General features: G+C 55.0%; 2 protein-coding genes across 4 annotated transcripts in view; one reads left to right on the top strand and one right to left on the bottom strand.

Annotated features, from left to right (window-relative positions):
* The window catches only part of SF3A2 (splicing factor 3a subunit 2), a 161,021-nt gene that overhangs the window by 4,033 nt on the left and 141,118 nt on the right, over positions 1-15,870 (bottom strand). For all 3 annotated transcript variants that reach the window (XM_061466784.1, XM_061466785.1, XM_061466786.1), the window contains exons 2-4: positions 996-1,161; positions 431-502; positions 68-114 (exon numbers count right to left, since the gene is read on the bottom strand). In XM_061466784.1, the coding sequence (XP_061322768.1) occupies positions 68-114; positions 431-502; positions 996-1,121 (245 nt within the window). In that variant the 5' untranslated portion in view covers positions 1,122-1,161. The remainder of the gene's footprint in view (positions 1-67; positions 115-430; positions 503-995; positions 1,162-15,870) is intronic.
* Positions 2,567-8,864, top strand: PLEKHJ1 (pleckstrin homology domain containing J1). The gene is made up of 6 exons (XM_061466767.1): positions 2,567-2,738; positions 3,284-3,351; positions 5,304-5,370; positions 6,814-6,904; positions 7,099-7,162; positions 7,769-8,864. Exons 1-6 carry the CDS (start codon positions 2,645-2,647, stop codon positions 7,832-7,834), a joined length of 450 nt encoding a protein of 149 aa, XP_061322751.1. The 5' UTR covers positions 2,567-2,644; the 3' UTR covers positions 7,835-8,864.

Genomic DNA, 15,870 nt, shown 5'->3' with positions numbered 1-15,870 from the left:
TGTGCACCACTTCAGTTTTAAATTGCTTTAGTAATGGAGAATAAAGCTACAGTGGAGAACAACTTACAGATTGGTCTGATGCTTCTTCCCCTGGGTATGGGCTAAGTAACTTCCCTGCAATAAAAAACAAGGAATAAGAAAGTTAAATGAAGGCGCATCCTACACTGAGAGATACTTGTCACAGAGGAGAGACAGCATCACACATTGACAAGGGTATTTTAATCCTTAGCAGAGAAGGAATCTTAACTCAAAAATTAGATTGCTCTCAACTGCTGAAGTGTTATGAGCAGTCAGGCTTAGCACACAAGAGCCACCACCCCCCAGCATCTCCTCAGCACGCAGCCATCAGGCACGTCCCAGGTTCTTGCACCTGAAGCTGTATTCTAAAATCCCTGCTGCCAAGACGCAGCCAGCCAGCCTCTCAGCTCACCTCATTGTTGTGCAGCGTCAGGCAGAGCTTGCATTCATAAGAGCCCAAGTGATTTTTCATAAAATAAGGGTCCTAAGAAGAGAATTGTTCAAAAGTTACGAGCAAAATACATGGCAAAACAACAGGATAACCAAAATATTGACAACCTTCTTCTGCATTGGAAGAACTGGGTTCATAGATTTAAATTACCACCACAATACTGCTTTAGGACTATGAAAACAGAAACAGCTGTTCACTGGTGACAGCAAACCCAACTACAGGCAGGAAACGGCAAAATACCAACCAGTCCTAAGAAGGCTGAACATAATATAGTACCAGCAGCTTGAACACAAAGTGCTGGCACCTCTGTGATCAGCCCCATCACAAGTGCTCCTCATTCAACTCCCACATTACCAGGAACAGAAATACTTCATTCCAATCCACAACCCTCCACTAAATCTCACACCCTCCAAGCTATTTCACTCAGGCAAAGCCCTAAATGTTTCCCCACAGCTGGACAGGTCGCTCCTGCAGGACAGGAGCCCCGAGTCTTTTCCTTCCTACACACACAGAGGCCAAGGCTCACCTTGTTGATGTCGATGGTTTCCAAAGCCAGCTGCCGGAGCCTTTCCCTGCGGTCTCGGTTACTTTCTGAGGCAGAGGCTACGCCTCCGCTGCCTGTTTTGCCCCCAGGACGATGCTGAAAATCCATGATGGGGACTTTTGTGCTTCAGCTACTTATGGAGAAAGTCTGGAAAGATAAGGAAAAGCAATGTGAGTGATAACTAATGCTTTTCCCAACGTGGAGGTCCCCCCACTATTTACACCCATCAGCAAGGATGGGAGATGAGCACATAAACCCTGCCCTGGACACTTGCCACTTGACGCAGGGTCAACCACAGCGGGTCTTGTACCACTGGCTCAGTAAGCGGGGAGTAAAATGATCCAGAATAACAACGTAATATTGGTTAAATATTAAAGGGGGCCTACAAGAAAGCTGCAGAAGGGCTTTTGACAAGGGTAAATGGTAACAGGACAAGGAGGAATGGCTTTAATCTGACGTAGTGGAGACTGAGCTGAGCTCTTAGGCAGAAGCTCTTCCCTGTGAAGGTGCTGAGGCGCTGGCACAGGGTGCCCAGGAAGCTGTGGCTGCCCCATCCCTGGCAGTGTTCAAGGGCAGGTTGGACACAGGGGCTTGGAGCAAGCTGCTCCAGTGGAAGGGGTCCCTGCCCATGGCAGGGGTTGGAGCTGGAGCAGATTTCAGCTCCCTTCCAAACCAAACCATTCTAGGCCTCTATGAACAAGCCTCCAGAGACTGCTGCATCTTCTCACCCACTGTTTCTACACATTCTCCTCCCCACGCTCAACTGGGCCCAACGAGGCTCTGCAGCCCCACCAGCAACCCAAACCAGGAGCCTCCAACCCTCTCCCTTGGCAGTGAACAGCCCCAGAACCTGCCAAAGCCTTCTCCATCGGTTCAGTGCTGCCCCCCTTACCCCCCCAGCCCCACAGCCACCCTTAAGCAGCCCCAATGCCTCCAACCCCCCCCCCCCCCCCCCAGCAAGGCCAGAGCCTCTGCGCACTGTCCCCAGTGCCCCTATGGGGTCCTAGACCCCCCCCCTGCCACTTTCCTCCCCCCAGGGACGATTCCCCCAACCCTGGTAAGACCTTTGCAAGAGCACCAGAGACCCCCAGCCCTTCACCAGGCCTCAAAGTCCCGTGTCCCCCCCGAGCACCCCCCAGCAAGGCTCAGCCCCTGTCAACCCCCCCTCAAGCCCTCACCAAGGGGTCAAGGTCCCTCTCAATCGCTCCCCAGTGAGCATCAAAGCCCCCCACAAACAATCTCGAACCCCTTGGCAAGGGTCAAAGCCCCCCCCCCCCCCCTTTAACCCCTCAGCAAAGGTCTAAGACCCCAACCCCCCCCCCCAAACCTCCCCAGCCCTAGGCCTAAAGCCCCACACACCTCCGCAAGGCCTCAAAGCCCCCAGACCCTCAGCAAGGATCACGCAGAAGCCCCCCCAACCCCTCAACAAGGGGTGAACCCCCCTCAACGCCCCTCACTGACACCCAAACCCCCCCATTGCCCTCACGCTCCCCAGGCCCCTACCGCCTCCCGCCGCTCCCGCCGCGCGCATGCGCGGTGCCCGCTCCGGCTTCCGTAGCGATCGGTTCCGGGGCGGGCGGGAGCGGATCCGGGCGGGCGATGGGGCGGGTGTGAGGGGCGTGGGGGCCGCCATGAGGTACAACGAGAGGGAGCTGCTGTCCCTGGCCCGGCAGCCCGCTGAGAAGGCGGCCGAGATCTTGATGCGGGTGCCCAAGAAAGGGAGCGGTGAGAGGGGGGGGGAACGGGACTGGGAGAGCTGCGGCTCTGAGGGGGGAGGACACGGAGCAAGGCCTGGGTGCGTTGAGGGGGGACTGGGGAGCACGGGTGCTGCCGTCGGGTACAGGTTGGGGGTCTTGGGGAGGGACCGTGATGAGAGGAAGAGGCGTTCCCTGGAGTATCGCAGCGAGTTTCCTTTGGAGCGTTGGGAATCCTTCCTTTCCCTGCGTCGGCCTCTCCTTGGAGGCCTGTGGGCTTTGTCCCTGAGTAACATCAGTGCTGGGGGGGGGGGGGGGATGCATCCTGTGCCTGTCAATGGGGGGATGCTGTGCGCTCTGCCTGCCCGCCCAAGGAGCCACTGGAGCAGCTGCAGCGTGACTCTGGCACCCTGGAGCTGCGGTTCGGCTGTGGGGTGGGTGAGAGCTCCTCTAGGAGCAAAGGGCGGCACCGGAGCAGGGCTTCCCCATGGGTTTGGTGGGGTCGGTGCCATGGCAGGGATGGAAAGGGGTTCCGCTCGCCCCTTGTGCCCACCTCAGCACTGGTTTCCTTTGCAGTGTTAAAGAAACGCCTCGTGAAGCTGGTTGTAAACTTTCTCTTCTACTTCCGGACGGACGAAGCGGAGGTAGGGAATCTGCTGTGGCCTCATTTGGCTCCATACAATCCCTGCCTGGGTTGGGTTGGAAGGGACCTTAAAGCTCATCCAAACCCAACCCCTGCCGTCGTGGGCAGGGACCCCTTCCACTGGAGCAGCTTGCTCCAAGCCCCTGTGTCCAACCTGCCCTTGAGCACTGCCAGGGATGGGGCAGCCACAGCTTCTCTGGGCACCCTGTGCCAGCACCTCAGCACCCTCACAGGGAAGAGCTGCTTCCTTATAAGTGCTCTTAATCTATCCTATAAAATCTCCTCCCTCTCTCTTCTTTCTCTGTGGATTGACTGCATGGGCTTTATACAATGGTGCAACAAGAGGCTGCCAGAGCCAGGGCAGAGCAGCCACGTTTTCTCTTCCATCAACTCAGTGAGACCTCATAGGGGTAGGAGCAGCGCTGCCATCTCAGCACTCCCACATGCTTCTCCTGGGAGCTTGGAATGAAGCTGTTAAACATAACTGTGGCCCCAGAGCTGCCAAAGGTGGAGTCTGTGATGTTTGTCTGTAGGACTGTGGTGCCAGACTGTGAGGGGAGGCTGAGATTTCGCTCTCCTGGGAAAAGCATTAACATTGCTTTTTCTTTCTGTGTCAGGAATTTTGTGTGCACACAACGCTCGCTGTTACCGGGATGCTCTGGTGGCCATACTGTGGCACCATGGGTTTTCTGGGCATGCAGAAGCCCTGCTTGGGTCTAGAAAAAAGATAGAACTGAGGGATGTGACCTTTGGGCTCTGTTGCCAGCTTCGCCACTGCTGAGTTCTGGTGATTTTTGGTGAATCCCTTCATAACTGTTGCTAAAGAGTCTTTTGGTGGAAAGCGAATATAAAAGTGCTATAATGATGCGTGTGAAGAAAAGTGCTGTGTGTATGCTGGTGCTACAGACAGGAGCTGGGAAGCTTCTGTTGGTGGTTTTAGACTTAGTTTGTCCAGACTCTTTCACCCTGATAAGGGCTGAGCTCCTCTTTCCAGCTCTGCCTTTTCCTCCTCTCTGCTCAAGCACAGCCACTGCTTCACTGGTGTGCAGGGGCCGCTCTCCAGGGAGATGGAGATGCTGAGCAGCCTCCAGCACATGTCCCTGTGCAGGCTGAGGTCTGGCTCCTGCACCACTGCAGGATGAGGCTCTGAGGACAGAGCCCATCTCCTCCACTGCCACCAGCACTGCTCTGCTTCCTTTCCTGGTGGTGATTTGGAAGCACATGTGTGCACTCTGATGGAGGGGAGAGGATGTTCTTGAATGGATCAGAAGAGCTCAGCAGATAGGTGGAGGGTGCTAATGTAAAACCAGTGTGCCAGAAATAGAGAATAAACCAGGGTTTTCAGTATCTTCCCTGCTGCCCTGTTTGCCTCTCGCAGTTTGTTTAGCTTGGACAAAAGAATTTGCTTTTTGTGGGTTGCCTTTGTGGCTTTTATCCCCCTTTGCTTCCTGTGTCCTCACTCTGTGCACTAGCGAGCAAATAGCACCTACCCTTTGTCTGTTTATCCTGAGCTGTTCTAGTTCATCACAGACTGTTCTTAATCCCCTGCAAGACTCCAGGACTGCCTGTACCAAGTACAGTGTGAGTTGTTCTGTGTCATGTTAAGTATTTCATCTTTGCTTGATTCACTGAGCAAGGAAGTAAATCTTCAGGGTCCTCACGTCACAGAAACAATGCTAATGCCAGGGTTGAATGTGAGCAAGCAGAGATGTTTAATACCTCATTCGCATACACAGAGTGTTCCAGGTAGGACTAGCACAGTGAAGCATGACTGCAGACACCAGAAGGTTCATTAAAAACCATGGAACATCCATGTAATTGGAGTGAATTACTTTAAAGGTAGTGAAACTTTAAAAGGTGGTGAAACTCAAATGGCACTCAGCAAACTGGGTTCAGAACACTGTTATGCTGGTGGGCAGAGTGGCTTAATCCTTCTCTCCGGGTCTTTTCCAGCCCATTGGAGCTCTGCTGCTGGAGCACTGCAGGATCACCAAAGAGGAGGAGAACGTCTTCTCAATCAGTGAGTTCCATCTCTGCATCTCCTTTGTGTTTCCCTTATGGCAAATAGTGCTATGTAAAAGGAAAGGTTTTGCTGCTTAGTTCCTTCTTTTCCCTCTCTTTCTGTGGTGACAGTAGGGCCAGTGCTCCTCAACCTTTTCCTCCTCCTCAATGCCCCTCAGCCCTTCTCCTCCTCCTCAGCTGCCAGTTACTACTGTGGCATTGCCATCCCCCATTAGTATTTTGTTGCTGGCTGAACCAGTCTGCGTGACTTGCACAGCTGCTTGTGGGGAGAGAAGCAGGAACAAAACAGACAGACCATGGCTTGTGGAAGTCCCTCTGTAGGAGGGTTTGGTGCTGACAGGTTGCTGCTTCTGTGCTACTGCATTCATCAAAACAAAAGTGAGCCTCAGCTAAACCATCTGCCGGGCTAATCTAGCACCAGTCCTCCCGTCACGCTGCTCGTCCTTGTGTCGATAGCCATGGCTCCAGCTGGCCCGTGGTGTGTCGTCCTTTGTAAGCGGTCTTTCATCCAACAACTAATCATTGTGTGAGAGGTATGTGGCAGAAATAACAGGATGTTTCTCCAAGGCCATCCCCGTATCTTTTGGCCTGGTTGTCAGGCACAGCTGCTTCTCTGTGCAGAGCCTTGTCTCCCCTTCCCACTGGGAGAGGTGGTGTTCTTGCTGTCTGCAAAGCATCCTCAGGCAGGCTGGACACGCTGATCTCTCTAAGCACCAGCTCCAAATTTCCTTAGGTTTGTTGGGAACTGGTGAATGAGGGGTCCTGGGAAAGGAGCCGAGTGCAGTTGGGGTTGGGTTTGTCCCTGCACTGCAGCCCTAAGGGGTCTGGTGCAGTCTGACCCAGTTATTTCTCAGCAGCAGCCTGGATCTCTGTGGGCTGTGTACTGAAGAGCAGAGCTCTGAGGACAATGTCATTAATTAGATGTCCTGATTCTGTCTTGGTGAAGAACAGGACTTGCACAGGGACTTGCCTTCTGCTGTGCTTAGTACCAAATTCCCAAAAGCCTTAAGGAAAGACAGGTCAGTGCCTTCTCTGAGTACATTTAACGTCTCAGATGGCTGCCCTCTGCATGGGTCACAATTGCTTCCTTGGGGCCATTTTCCACTTGGATTACTCAGTCTGTGCGGACTGTTTGCAAGGAGGCTCAGGGAGCTGCAGTCTGCCCTGGCCATGTTGGTCTGTTTCAGTTCCGAGCTGCTGCTCTCAGTGGAAGTTGCTCTTTCCTCTCTTTGCAGCAGTCTTTGGCTGCTGGCAGATGGTGGCAGAGGCCCAGGACCAGCAAGGAGCCACGCAGGGTAAAGGAGAGGGGCCAGAGGCCTGTGCTACCAGCTCGGTCACAGATCATCTTGGTTGAACAGAGACATGAGCTGCAGCCTGGCTGTTGCTGTGAGAGCCCAGTGGAGCCAGGACCTCCCTGAAGCCTTTTCCTTGTCCCTGGCAGGTTTCATTGAGGAGCCCGAGAGGAAATACTGCTTCGAATGTGACAGTGAGGAGCAGTGTCAGGAGTGGATTGAGGCACTCAAGAGAGCCAGGTAGGCTGAGCCACCAGGGCCAGGGCTGCCTCGTGTGCTCTGGGCTGTTTGTTTTCTGGGATGGGCTTGTGGTGAACCCAGGGAGGAAAAGTGGTTGTCTCCTCCCCAGCCAGCTGCCCTCTGGCTCTAAATAGCAGCTGAAACTTCACATCCTGTCCTGCTCAGCCTGCCCATGGTCTGTTCCTGTCTTACAGCTACGAGTTCATGAGGAGGAGCTTGATCTTCTACAGGAATGAAATCCAGAAAATGACAGGGAAGGTGAGAGAGTCCCTGGAAGTTGACTTGTCAGTGGTGATGACAGGTTTGGACCGGAGCAGGGCCAGCAGTGTCTGGTGTTGCTGGCAGCTGTTCTGCACAGGGCTCTTTGCTGCCATGAGTATGAAAGAGATCCTGTAGTAAGCCAGAGCCTGAAGCTGTGCTCCCAACAGCCAGACCTGAGTCTTCCTCCCCTCGGCAGCCTGCGTTGTGCCCAGCACTGTCCCTCTTCCAGTGGTGGAGTGGCCCAGGGTTTGTAGCTGACCAGATCTGGCCAGGGCTGCCTGTGAACTCTTCCAAAGAAGTGGTGGGAGTCCCAGCACACGTGGGTCCAGATGCTCTCACACCCCTGCCAGGCTCCTCGGAGCATCCCTGCTCGAGGTGATGGAGGTGGCTGCAGCTCACCTGTGTGCTCCTGCACCAGCGTGGCCTTGAACCATGCGTGGTTGTTCCCTGTGTCCTCCTCGATGGCTGCCTGGCTTTCTGCACCAGAAACAGCAGCCAGGGCTGGGCTGGGGAACATACAGCCCTGCAGAATGGCTGAGGGACAGTCCTGGCCTCCCCCCTTCTCTGTGTCTCACTGGTGCCTTCCCTCTGCTCTGGCTGCAGGACCCCCTGGAGCAGTATGGGATCTCGGAGGAAGCCCGCTTCCAGCTGGGAACACGCAGGCAGTAATCCCCTCTCTGGAGCTGCCCCGGTGCCTGGCCCCAGGCTCCCCTCCCCGGGGACAGCAGCAGCAGTGACCAAGGACTTTTTAATTTATTAGCCACATCATTTTGTATGATTTTTTTAACACGGAATTCTTTGCACATTCCCCCTTGCCCCAGCTCTGGAGGCAGCCAGGCTTAACTGCTGCACTGGTGGCATGAGAGCAGAGGAGGCAGGGACTGAACAGAGCTGCAGCACCCGCTGTTCTCTGCTGCTGGGGCAGGCCCTGAGCCAGCTCCAGCCCTCCTCTTCCTCCCCTCCTGCAGGGAGCTACTCAGCTTTTCTGGCTCGGGATCTTCCTGCAATCTGCAGGGGTTGTTCAGCCCCTCCTGGCAGAGGATGCTCCACTTGATGGCATTTCTGTGCTTGCAGGGTTAACCCTGTCCCATCCACTCCTGCTCATTTCAAAGCCATTCCATGCTCACCAAGCCTGATGGTGCGGAGGAGCTGGAAGCCTTCCACTAACAACAGGAGAGCTCAGCTGCAGGTGACAGGGGGTGACATCCCCTGTGACAAGGCAGCCACTAGCACCGGCCTCTGGAGTGGTTTCCTTCTTTCTCCCTCCTCTGGGCAGGTTGTTTCCGTTCCTAGAGGCTGGAGGAGCCCACGCTGCAGCCCACTCAGAGCACTCCACAAATGCATGTGAAAGCAAAGCTGAAAGCACAGGGAGCAGAAAGCAGAGTGAGACCCATGGAGAGGGCCAGGAAGGAAGCCAGGTGGAGGTTTGGAAAGATGGGAACTGCTCCACTTTGGCTGGAGGTTGTGGCTTCAGGCCCTGCAGAAGTTAATCCTGGGGAGCATGTGGGAGCTGGGCAGTAACCCTTCATCCCCTGAGTTCCTGCAGCGTTCCTCCCCTTTGTAAGCATCCGAAGAGAAAGACTGGGACACTGGAAGACCAGGACACTGTGCCACAGTCATGGTGAGCTGCCAGGGAACAGGCGCTGCCATCTCTGGGGCTTCTGCAGTGAGGGGGTGCCAAGGAACATCCCTCCTCGAGGCTCTGGCTGCACAAAGGAAAACTGCCCAGGGACGAGGGGTGGAAGGACCCGCACCCCGGGGCTGCAGGAGACCCAGATTCCTGACGCCCACAGCAGCAGAGGATGCAGCTGGCAGCAGCTGCCTGGAACTAGATCAGGAAAACCTCCAGGAACCCCTGGGAGGGTCCCAGGTACCGTTGTCAGGCCCTTGATGACAGAAGGGACTCTGGCAGATGCAGCACAAGATGAACTTTGGGGGTTCACCTGGGTAGCAGGAGCGCTGCCACAGCCAACAGCACAGGGTGAGCGAGGGGCAGCCTGTGCTGTGAGCTGGGCTGGAAGGGAAGCTCTGAGTCTCTTCCTCTGGCTGGGAATTGATGCTGAAATGAGCCTGTATTGTGAGCCCCAGTGACCTGGCCTGTCCTCATCTCATGCTGCTGGGCACCGGGAGAGTGGCAGATGTCACTGATGCTTTAGGTTCAATCTCCAAGCCAAGGTTTTTCCTTTCCCTCCCCAGATACTCCCTTTCCTTTCAATCATTCCAGGTGCTCGCTCCAGAAATTGCCAAAAGAAGCCGAGGGGCAGCTGGCCTGCACAATAAGCTGAGGGCATGATGAGGTGGAAGCAGAACCCAGGGTGGTTTGGAAGACAGATGGCAGCTCTAGTGGAAGCAGCAGTGAGGGATTAAAGGCAGGAACACAAAGCTTGTGCTTTAGGGAATTAGTGTCCTCAGCTGACTTTTAAAGTGCAGTTTAATCCTCACAAGCCTCCTCTGCTTTACCTCAGTGCAGGGGCATGTTCCTGCCATGCTGGTGGGTGCACAGCAGCTTTACTGGCTGTGACAGAACCTGGTCTGGTCGCTTGCGAGGACGGATGGGTGGATGTGGATGCAGCTCCAGCTTCAGGGTTGCTTTGCCAGCCAGGAACACTGCTGCAGCGCCGCTTTAGGGGCAGAAACCCAAACTGAGCCCCCCGGGGTTCAGCATCCGTGACTCCATCAATGCACAAAGTCAATCCATACATGAACCCTGCGAATTCTGCCACGTTCAATCGTTTCCAGCCAGCAAGCAGCAGCTCATACCCTGCTGCCCTCAGGAACAGCCCCTTCTCAACCTTGTGCCTTTCAGCTCCTGGCAGAGCTGCCACCCGCCACCTTCACTGTACCTAAAAATGGGCATTTTCTGTTATGGGAACAGTTGGGGGAGCAGGAGAGAATCCCACCCCCTGTTTAAGAGGTTGATGACATTTCTGACCTGAATGTAAGACAAATGCTGTGAAGCCTTACATGGGCCCGTGGCCAGCCCAGTAAGTAACTTGGATCCACTTCCAGACTAGTGTAGGACACTGGGTGAGCTTTCAGGAGGATGGTACTGCCAAGATGCACATCGACTGGTTGTGATTTGTGGACTATTGGTCATGTTTCCTCCTCTGGTCACTGTGCTTTTGTATTTCAGTGCTGTGTACAGGCTCCCGATGGTGTCCTGAAGCCGTTTTATCTGTTGTACAGCGACCTTTCCAATAAACACTTGTTTTAATCTTGGTGGTTGTCTGAGAAGCCAAATCCTCCCCTGGGGAGGGGTGGCTGGAGCGAGCTCTGTGCTGAGGGGCACTGGAACAGGCTGCCCAGGGCAGGGCTGCAGTCACCGTCCCTGCAAGTGTTCACACAGCGTGGAGACGAGGCCTCAGTGCCATGGGGCAGGGGTGGCCTTGGCAGGGCTGGGAATGGTTGGACTGGATGGGCTTAAAGGGCTTTTCCAACCCAGTGGGTTCCGTGGAGAGACGATGCCCGCAGCCCCATGAGGAGGAGCACGGTGGGGGCTGGAGGCGGGGACCCTGCTCAGGACACAGCTGCAGATGCTCCAGGTTGGAGGGGTTTGTACCGGAGCCGAGTGCTCGGCTGTAGCTCAGGTGACAACCAAACAGGCTCAGGCAGACAGAGCTGGGTCCTGCTGCTGCCTGTGCACAGCACCTAAAACCCATCTCAGGCCAGGAGCTGCGTGAGCACTGGATGCAACGGGACCTGCAGCTCATTTTAAGGCTCCTCCAGCCATTTCCCTTCACCAGCATTTGAACACATCCATTTCCTTACACTGGTGAAACCACTGGCTGAAAGGGTCCCACGGAGAAGCGCACCAGCACGTTAAACCCCATGAGCTGGGCTGTCCCTGGCCTCCCCGGAGCTGAAGGCACTAAGTCAGGATATGGGGGGGACACGGCTGCTGCCCCCAGATAAAGCCACATCCAGAGCCCCCATTTCCTTGCTGGCTGCTGGCAGCGGCCCCGCTGAAGCAGTGAAACGCCACAACAAGACGGTGTATTAAAATACAGACACTTTAATATAAAGACCAAACTTCAAAGCATTGTTTCCATTACAAATCAAGGTAAAGACACAAGAAATTAAGTGGAGGGAGGGGAGGAAAGAAAAAAAACAACCCCTAACTCTTACATTGGGGAGAATTAGAAAGGCAGGGTGGAAATATATATATTATACATACATATATACACAGCAGAAGAATTCATTCTAGTTCTATGGAAGAATGGAAGGAATGAGAGGACAAGTGAGCGGTATAAAACAAAACTCCAACGACGACGACAACAAAAATAAAAAGATAAATTAGGGGAAGTCTGAACTTTAAATAATTCAATTTAATAGACTAAAATTATATAAACTAATTCCTATTCACTAGGAAACATCCCATTATCACTGCCCTAAGAAAATGGGGGGGGGGGGGGGGTAAAAAATCCACTGCAAAATGGATTTCATTAGTAGTTAAAAGTTTACGAATCAATTCCTGAGCAACAGCAACCTCCTCACCTCCTGCTTCCCCTACCCAGGGCCCACTCGGCGGGCGCAGGCTCACCCTCCTGCCGCCTGGAAGTAGAACAGAGACCTAACCAGCTGGGGTTTCATCTGAGACTGAGGGCTGCCCAGAGGAGCAGGGTACACAAGGACGGCTCAGCCCCTTCCGCCTCCTCAGCTCCCCCCCCACCACCTCCCGAAGCGATGGGGCTGAGCGGGCAGCCAGCCAAGGGAGGACTTGGGGTGCGCGCCCCACAGCTCGGCGTTCCGAGGGGGGGGTTTGGTTTGAACCGAGAACAGCTGCAGACGGGCTCACGAACAGCAAATGAGCTGCAGAAAAGTTTCCCTTTACTTCGTGGCCTCGGTTGAAACCCTGAAGTTCCCATCTTTTCTTGCAATACTCAGTCTAAACAGATACTTATGTATTTATAATGCGTAAGGATAAATAAAACATGGCACAAGACCACCTTTAACAGGGGCAACCCATCGTTCAGTGAAAACCTGACACGCAAGCTACGGAGCAAAACAAAACGGGGAAAATCCCTCTGGAACAGCCGTAAGAAGAGGAAAACTCCAGAGCTGAGCTTCCCAACCCTTTCCTGCGATGTCTCCTCAGTGCTGCAAGGAGAGTTCACAAACCCACTGGAACACCGAATCGTTTCTTCTCCCCAAACCGTGGCTTTCAAGCACGTTCTTGTCGGTTTGCAGTCCACTGCAACAACATCCACACCTTCCCCAAAGGAATCGTTTACTTGGAGCTCCCACCACTTAATCCTCTTTGTGCTTTTGGCTCAGGGAAAACAAGGGAAGCAGAATCTGTCAAGAGCTGGGTGGGATGGGATAACTCCCTCCAAGAAATAAGCACACCCATAATGTTCAGGTTTCCAAACCCTCTATTAAAAGACTGAATTCAGCACAGGAAGGGGCTGTACCTAGGACTCGATCCACCAAAGCTGGACTTGATCCACCAAAGCTTCCTCCCATCCCATCAATCCTAAGGAGCATCTTCTGCCATGGGAAGGGACGGTGAGCCCGGGCTGGGGAAGCACCTTTGGTACCTGGAGGTGATCAGCACCAGCTCCAGACCGGCCGAGGAAGGAAGGACCATGGAGGGGTGTGTGCCTGGAGGGGAGTCACCATCGGCAGCCCAAGAACTGAGCCTCCTCTTCCAGCAGCTCCTGAGCGAGGGCTCAGGTCCCACAGGGCCTTGTGCCAGTGTCCCCATAGGGTGACCGAGAGCGTGGAGAGCCTCGGAGGAGATGAGCTGCAGCACAGCCACCGCGCCCCACCAAAACCATCGCCTGTCCCATGGCAGATGCCAGCTCCGCACCCGCCGATGCTCCCCTGCCCCGCAGCCGCTCCTCTGCTGGGGCTCTTCCAAGTGGAAACCAGAACAGGGCCGGGGAGCAGAGGCTGCTTTCCAAACACAACATCCCCGCAGAATCAAACCACGCCGGTGCCTGGAGGTGACCCCGAGCTGCCTGGCCCTGGCCCCCGCACCCAGCGACCAGGGCAGATACAGAGAATCAGGGAGGAGCTTGGGTTGGAAGGGACCTTTAAAGGCCACCTCACCCAGCCCCTGAAGGAGGAGGTTGAAGAAGTGGCACCAAACCTCTCCGAAGGAACCTCTTGAAGGCACCTACACACACGGGGCCCTGCGGCCAAGGGATACTGAAGCGTTTTGAAATGAGATCGAGATGCAAAGGGAGAGCTCACCAAGCCTGAAACCTCTGCTCGGCAGGTTTCAAAGAGAAGTTCCCTGCTCCACTATAAAGAAGAAAGCGACTCAACACTGACATTAACTGGGCTGGGTGAGCATCAAGCCCTGGGGATCTGAAAGCTCTTGACTCACAAAACCAGCGACCGGTGGCTCCCGTTACGTTCAAGTGATGCAGCCTCCTCGCCTGGGTGCGCCAGCGACCGTAGGTGCAAGCACAGGTTCAGTCCCTACAAGCTGCCCTGCATCCCCACATGCACACCCCACCAGCCAGTCCTGGCACAGGGGAAGTGAGCACAAAGCGGGCACCAGCAGGTAAAGCGGCTGCTGCCATTAGGAAGGAAGGAAATGAGATGGAAGCACAAGAAGGTATTTCTGTTTCTCTGGTCAAGCAGACATGTCCCTGTCATTGGAAGAAACCAGCTGGAGACGGTGCCACGTGCATCCAGGAGGTGCTGCATTCCCTGATGTTGGCAACTGCCCCTTCCTTTATGTCCTCCAGCAACATCTTCCCACCTTCTCCCTCCTCTACACGAAAAGCACTGGGACTGCTGGTGCCTAACGGAGGAACCGCTGCGGAATGATGAACGCACAGCAAAGAGCACGTTGAGATTGGTGCCTTTGGAGCCTCCCAGCCTGGCGGATGCGGGTGGACTGAGCCCAGGCCAGAGGCAGCAAATCCCCAGACAAGAGCAGGGCTGGCTCCCGGCAGCAGGCAGCAGCGGGCACAGGCTTTGCTCAGCGCAGGGCTCGGGAAGTTCCTTCCTTGCTCTTGGCAACGCGCGTGCTCCAAGCTGTATCTGAGCTTCCTGACAAGTCCCTGGCACCAGCGGCGCGGAGCAGAGGGAACTTGTGCGACAGCCACGGGAGGCGGGGAGCCGGCAGGGTGTGGGCACGCAGGAGGAATTCCCTTTGGGAACTGCCTGCTCGGCTGTGGCTTCTCACAAGTGTCTCCAGCTCTCGCAAACAGGTTGCGGACCTCTGGCACAGCATTCCTCCAGCAGGGTCACGAGGGTCTTATTCTTGTAGCCGTCTGGATGGGATCTCAACAGCTCAAAGCTGTTCCTCCAGCAGCCCCACAGCAAGAGAAATGCTCTCCCCATTTGCAGACAGAGGGGAAACAGGTTGGACGTGGCCAAGGTTATGGCAAAGCGAGAGAAGATCAGGGAGAGCCGAAGGCAACACCGCAAACCCCTTGGCAGCATCTCTCAGATAACACAACCCGAAGACACCAGTCCCAGAACCTGCACTCGCCTGGTTCCCATCTCACCATCGCTCCCCACCTCATCGGGCACCTTCCTGGAAGCACATCCCAGCGGGGATCACTGCAAGGATTTAGACTGTAGCTGCCACACAATGCAATTACTCAACGCCAGGTGTAGCCGAGCCTGACAGTTCCATCCTGCACCCAGACACCGACGGCTGCATTGCTGTGAAGCTCAGGGCAAAGCTGAAGGGGAGCATGAAAGGCCCAAGGAACCCTGAATCTTGGTGCCTTTTCAGAAGAGGATCTGAAAAGCAGCAATTAAAAGCTTGGGTGTCCCCATCTTTCTCAGCAGGGATATAAATGATAGGGGGGAGACGAAATTAAGGCCGCTGCCCCTCCAGCAATTGCTCAGGCACAGCCTACCGCATTAAAGCCTTCAGAGACCGAGCGCTCGGCCGCCTGCTGGGAAGGATGCTGAGGCAGCTCTGCAACTCCCAGTCACCCAAGGAGCTGGAAGAAGCTGGAGCTGCCCAACTCCCAGCTGCAAAACATCTGGGTTACATTTGTCTTCCTGGATTCCAGGACATAAACTGCGTACGGCTTCTACTAGAAGCTACCGGATGCTTCTCAGCTCTCACCCTCTGAGCATCTTTGCCCTTCTCCAGGTTTCCATCTCGCTGTTAGTCACTCAGCAGGGCGCGTCGCTGTCAACTCCTCTCCCACATGCAAAGCAGGACACGATTCCAAAACGGCCCTCATTTCCAGGGCTATCAATCCCTTCCCTTTCCAGCGAGTAAGGTGGCACGCTCACATCAAGTTTCCGCGCACAAAGGCTGCCTATGGAAGACACACTTGGGAACCAAGAGAATAACTGCACTTTGTCCTAGATCTCTACCAAGATTGCCAGGGATGAGGGGCAGAGGAAAGGGCCTCACTGAACTCTGCAGGAGCCCGTGGAGTTCAAGGACCACTCTGGAACACGCCAGCACGGCGCTCGCAGCCGTTCCCCACGGAGCCAGGCAGCAGGAGCGAGCGCGCAGGGCAGAGGTCTCGTGCCGACTTCAAACCCTAAGGCAGGAGTTAAGCAGCTATGAACAGCTAAGCGTTCTTAGTGACCATGGGATGCTGTGGCCTTGGCAGAGCCCGAGGCCGAGGGGAATGCCCGACTGCTGGAGGTGGGAGATTGCACAGGGAGCACTACGGACCCGGATGGGATTCCAGGACAGCGAGCACTCCGATGCAGAGCAGTCAGGGCTGCCCCTCGGAGCACAGGCCTGCCAAGAAGATGTTCCCCGAAGCCTA

Source organism: Pezoporus flaviventris, unplaced genomic scaffold (genome assembly GCF_033815535.1).
Source record: "Pezoporus flaviventris isolate CSIRO_AGI_PZ_B2104156 unplaced genomic scaffold, CSIRO_AGI_Pfla_v1 ptg000043l, whole genome shotgun sequence".
NCBI classification, from domain to species: domain Eukaryota; kingdom Metazoa; phylum Chordata; class Aves; order Psittaciformes; family Psittacidae; genus Pezoporus; species Pezoporus flaviventris.
This window is presented reverse-complemented; position numbering and strand designations above follow the sequence as displayed.

Excerpts from the sequence above, each read along its gene's own strand:
- PLEKHJ1 (XM_061466767.1), top strand. The coding sequence starts at position 2,645 with ATGAGGTACAACGAGAGGGAGCTGCTGTCCCTGGCCCGGCAGCCCGCT. Across the intron at positions 3,352-5,303 it reads TCCGGACGGACGAAGCGGAG|CCCATTGGAGCTCTGCTGCT; the intron begins GTAGGGAATCTG and ends GGTCTTTTCCAG. Across the intron at positions 7,163-7,768 it reads TCCAGAAAATGACAGGGAAG|GACCCCCTGGAGCAGTATGG; the intron begins GTGAGAGAGTCC and ends CTCTGGCTGCAG.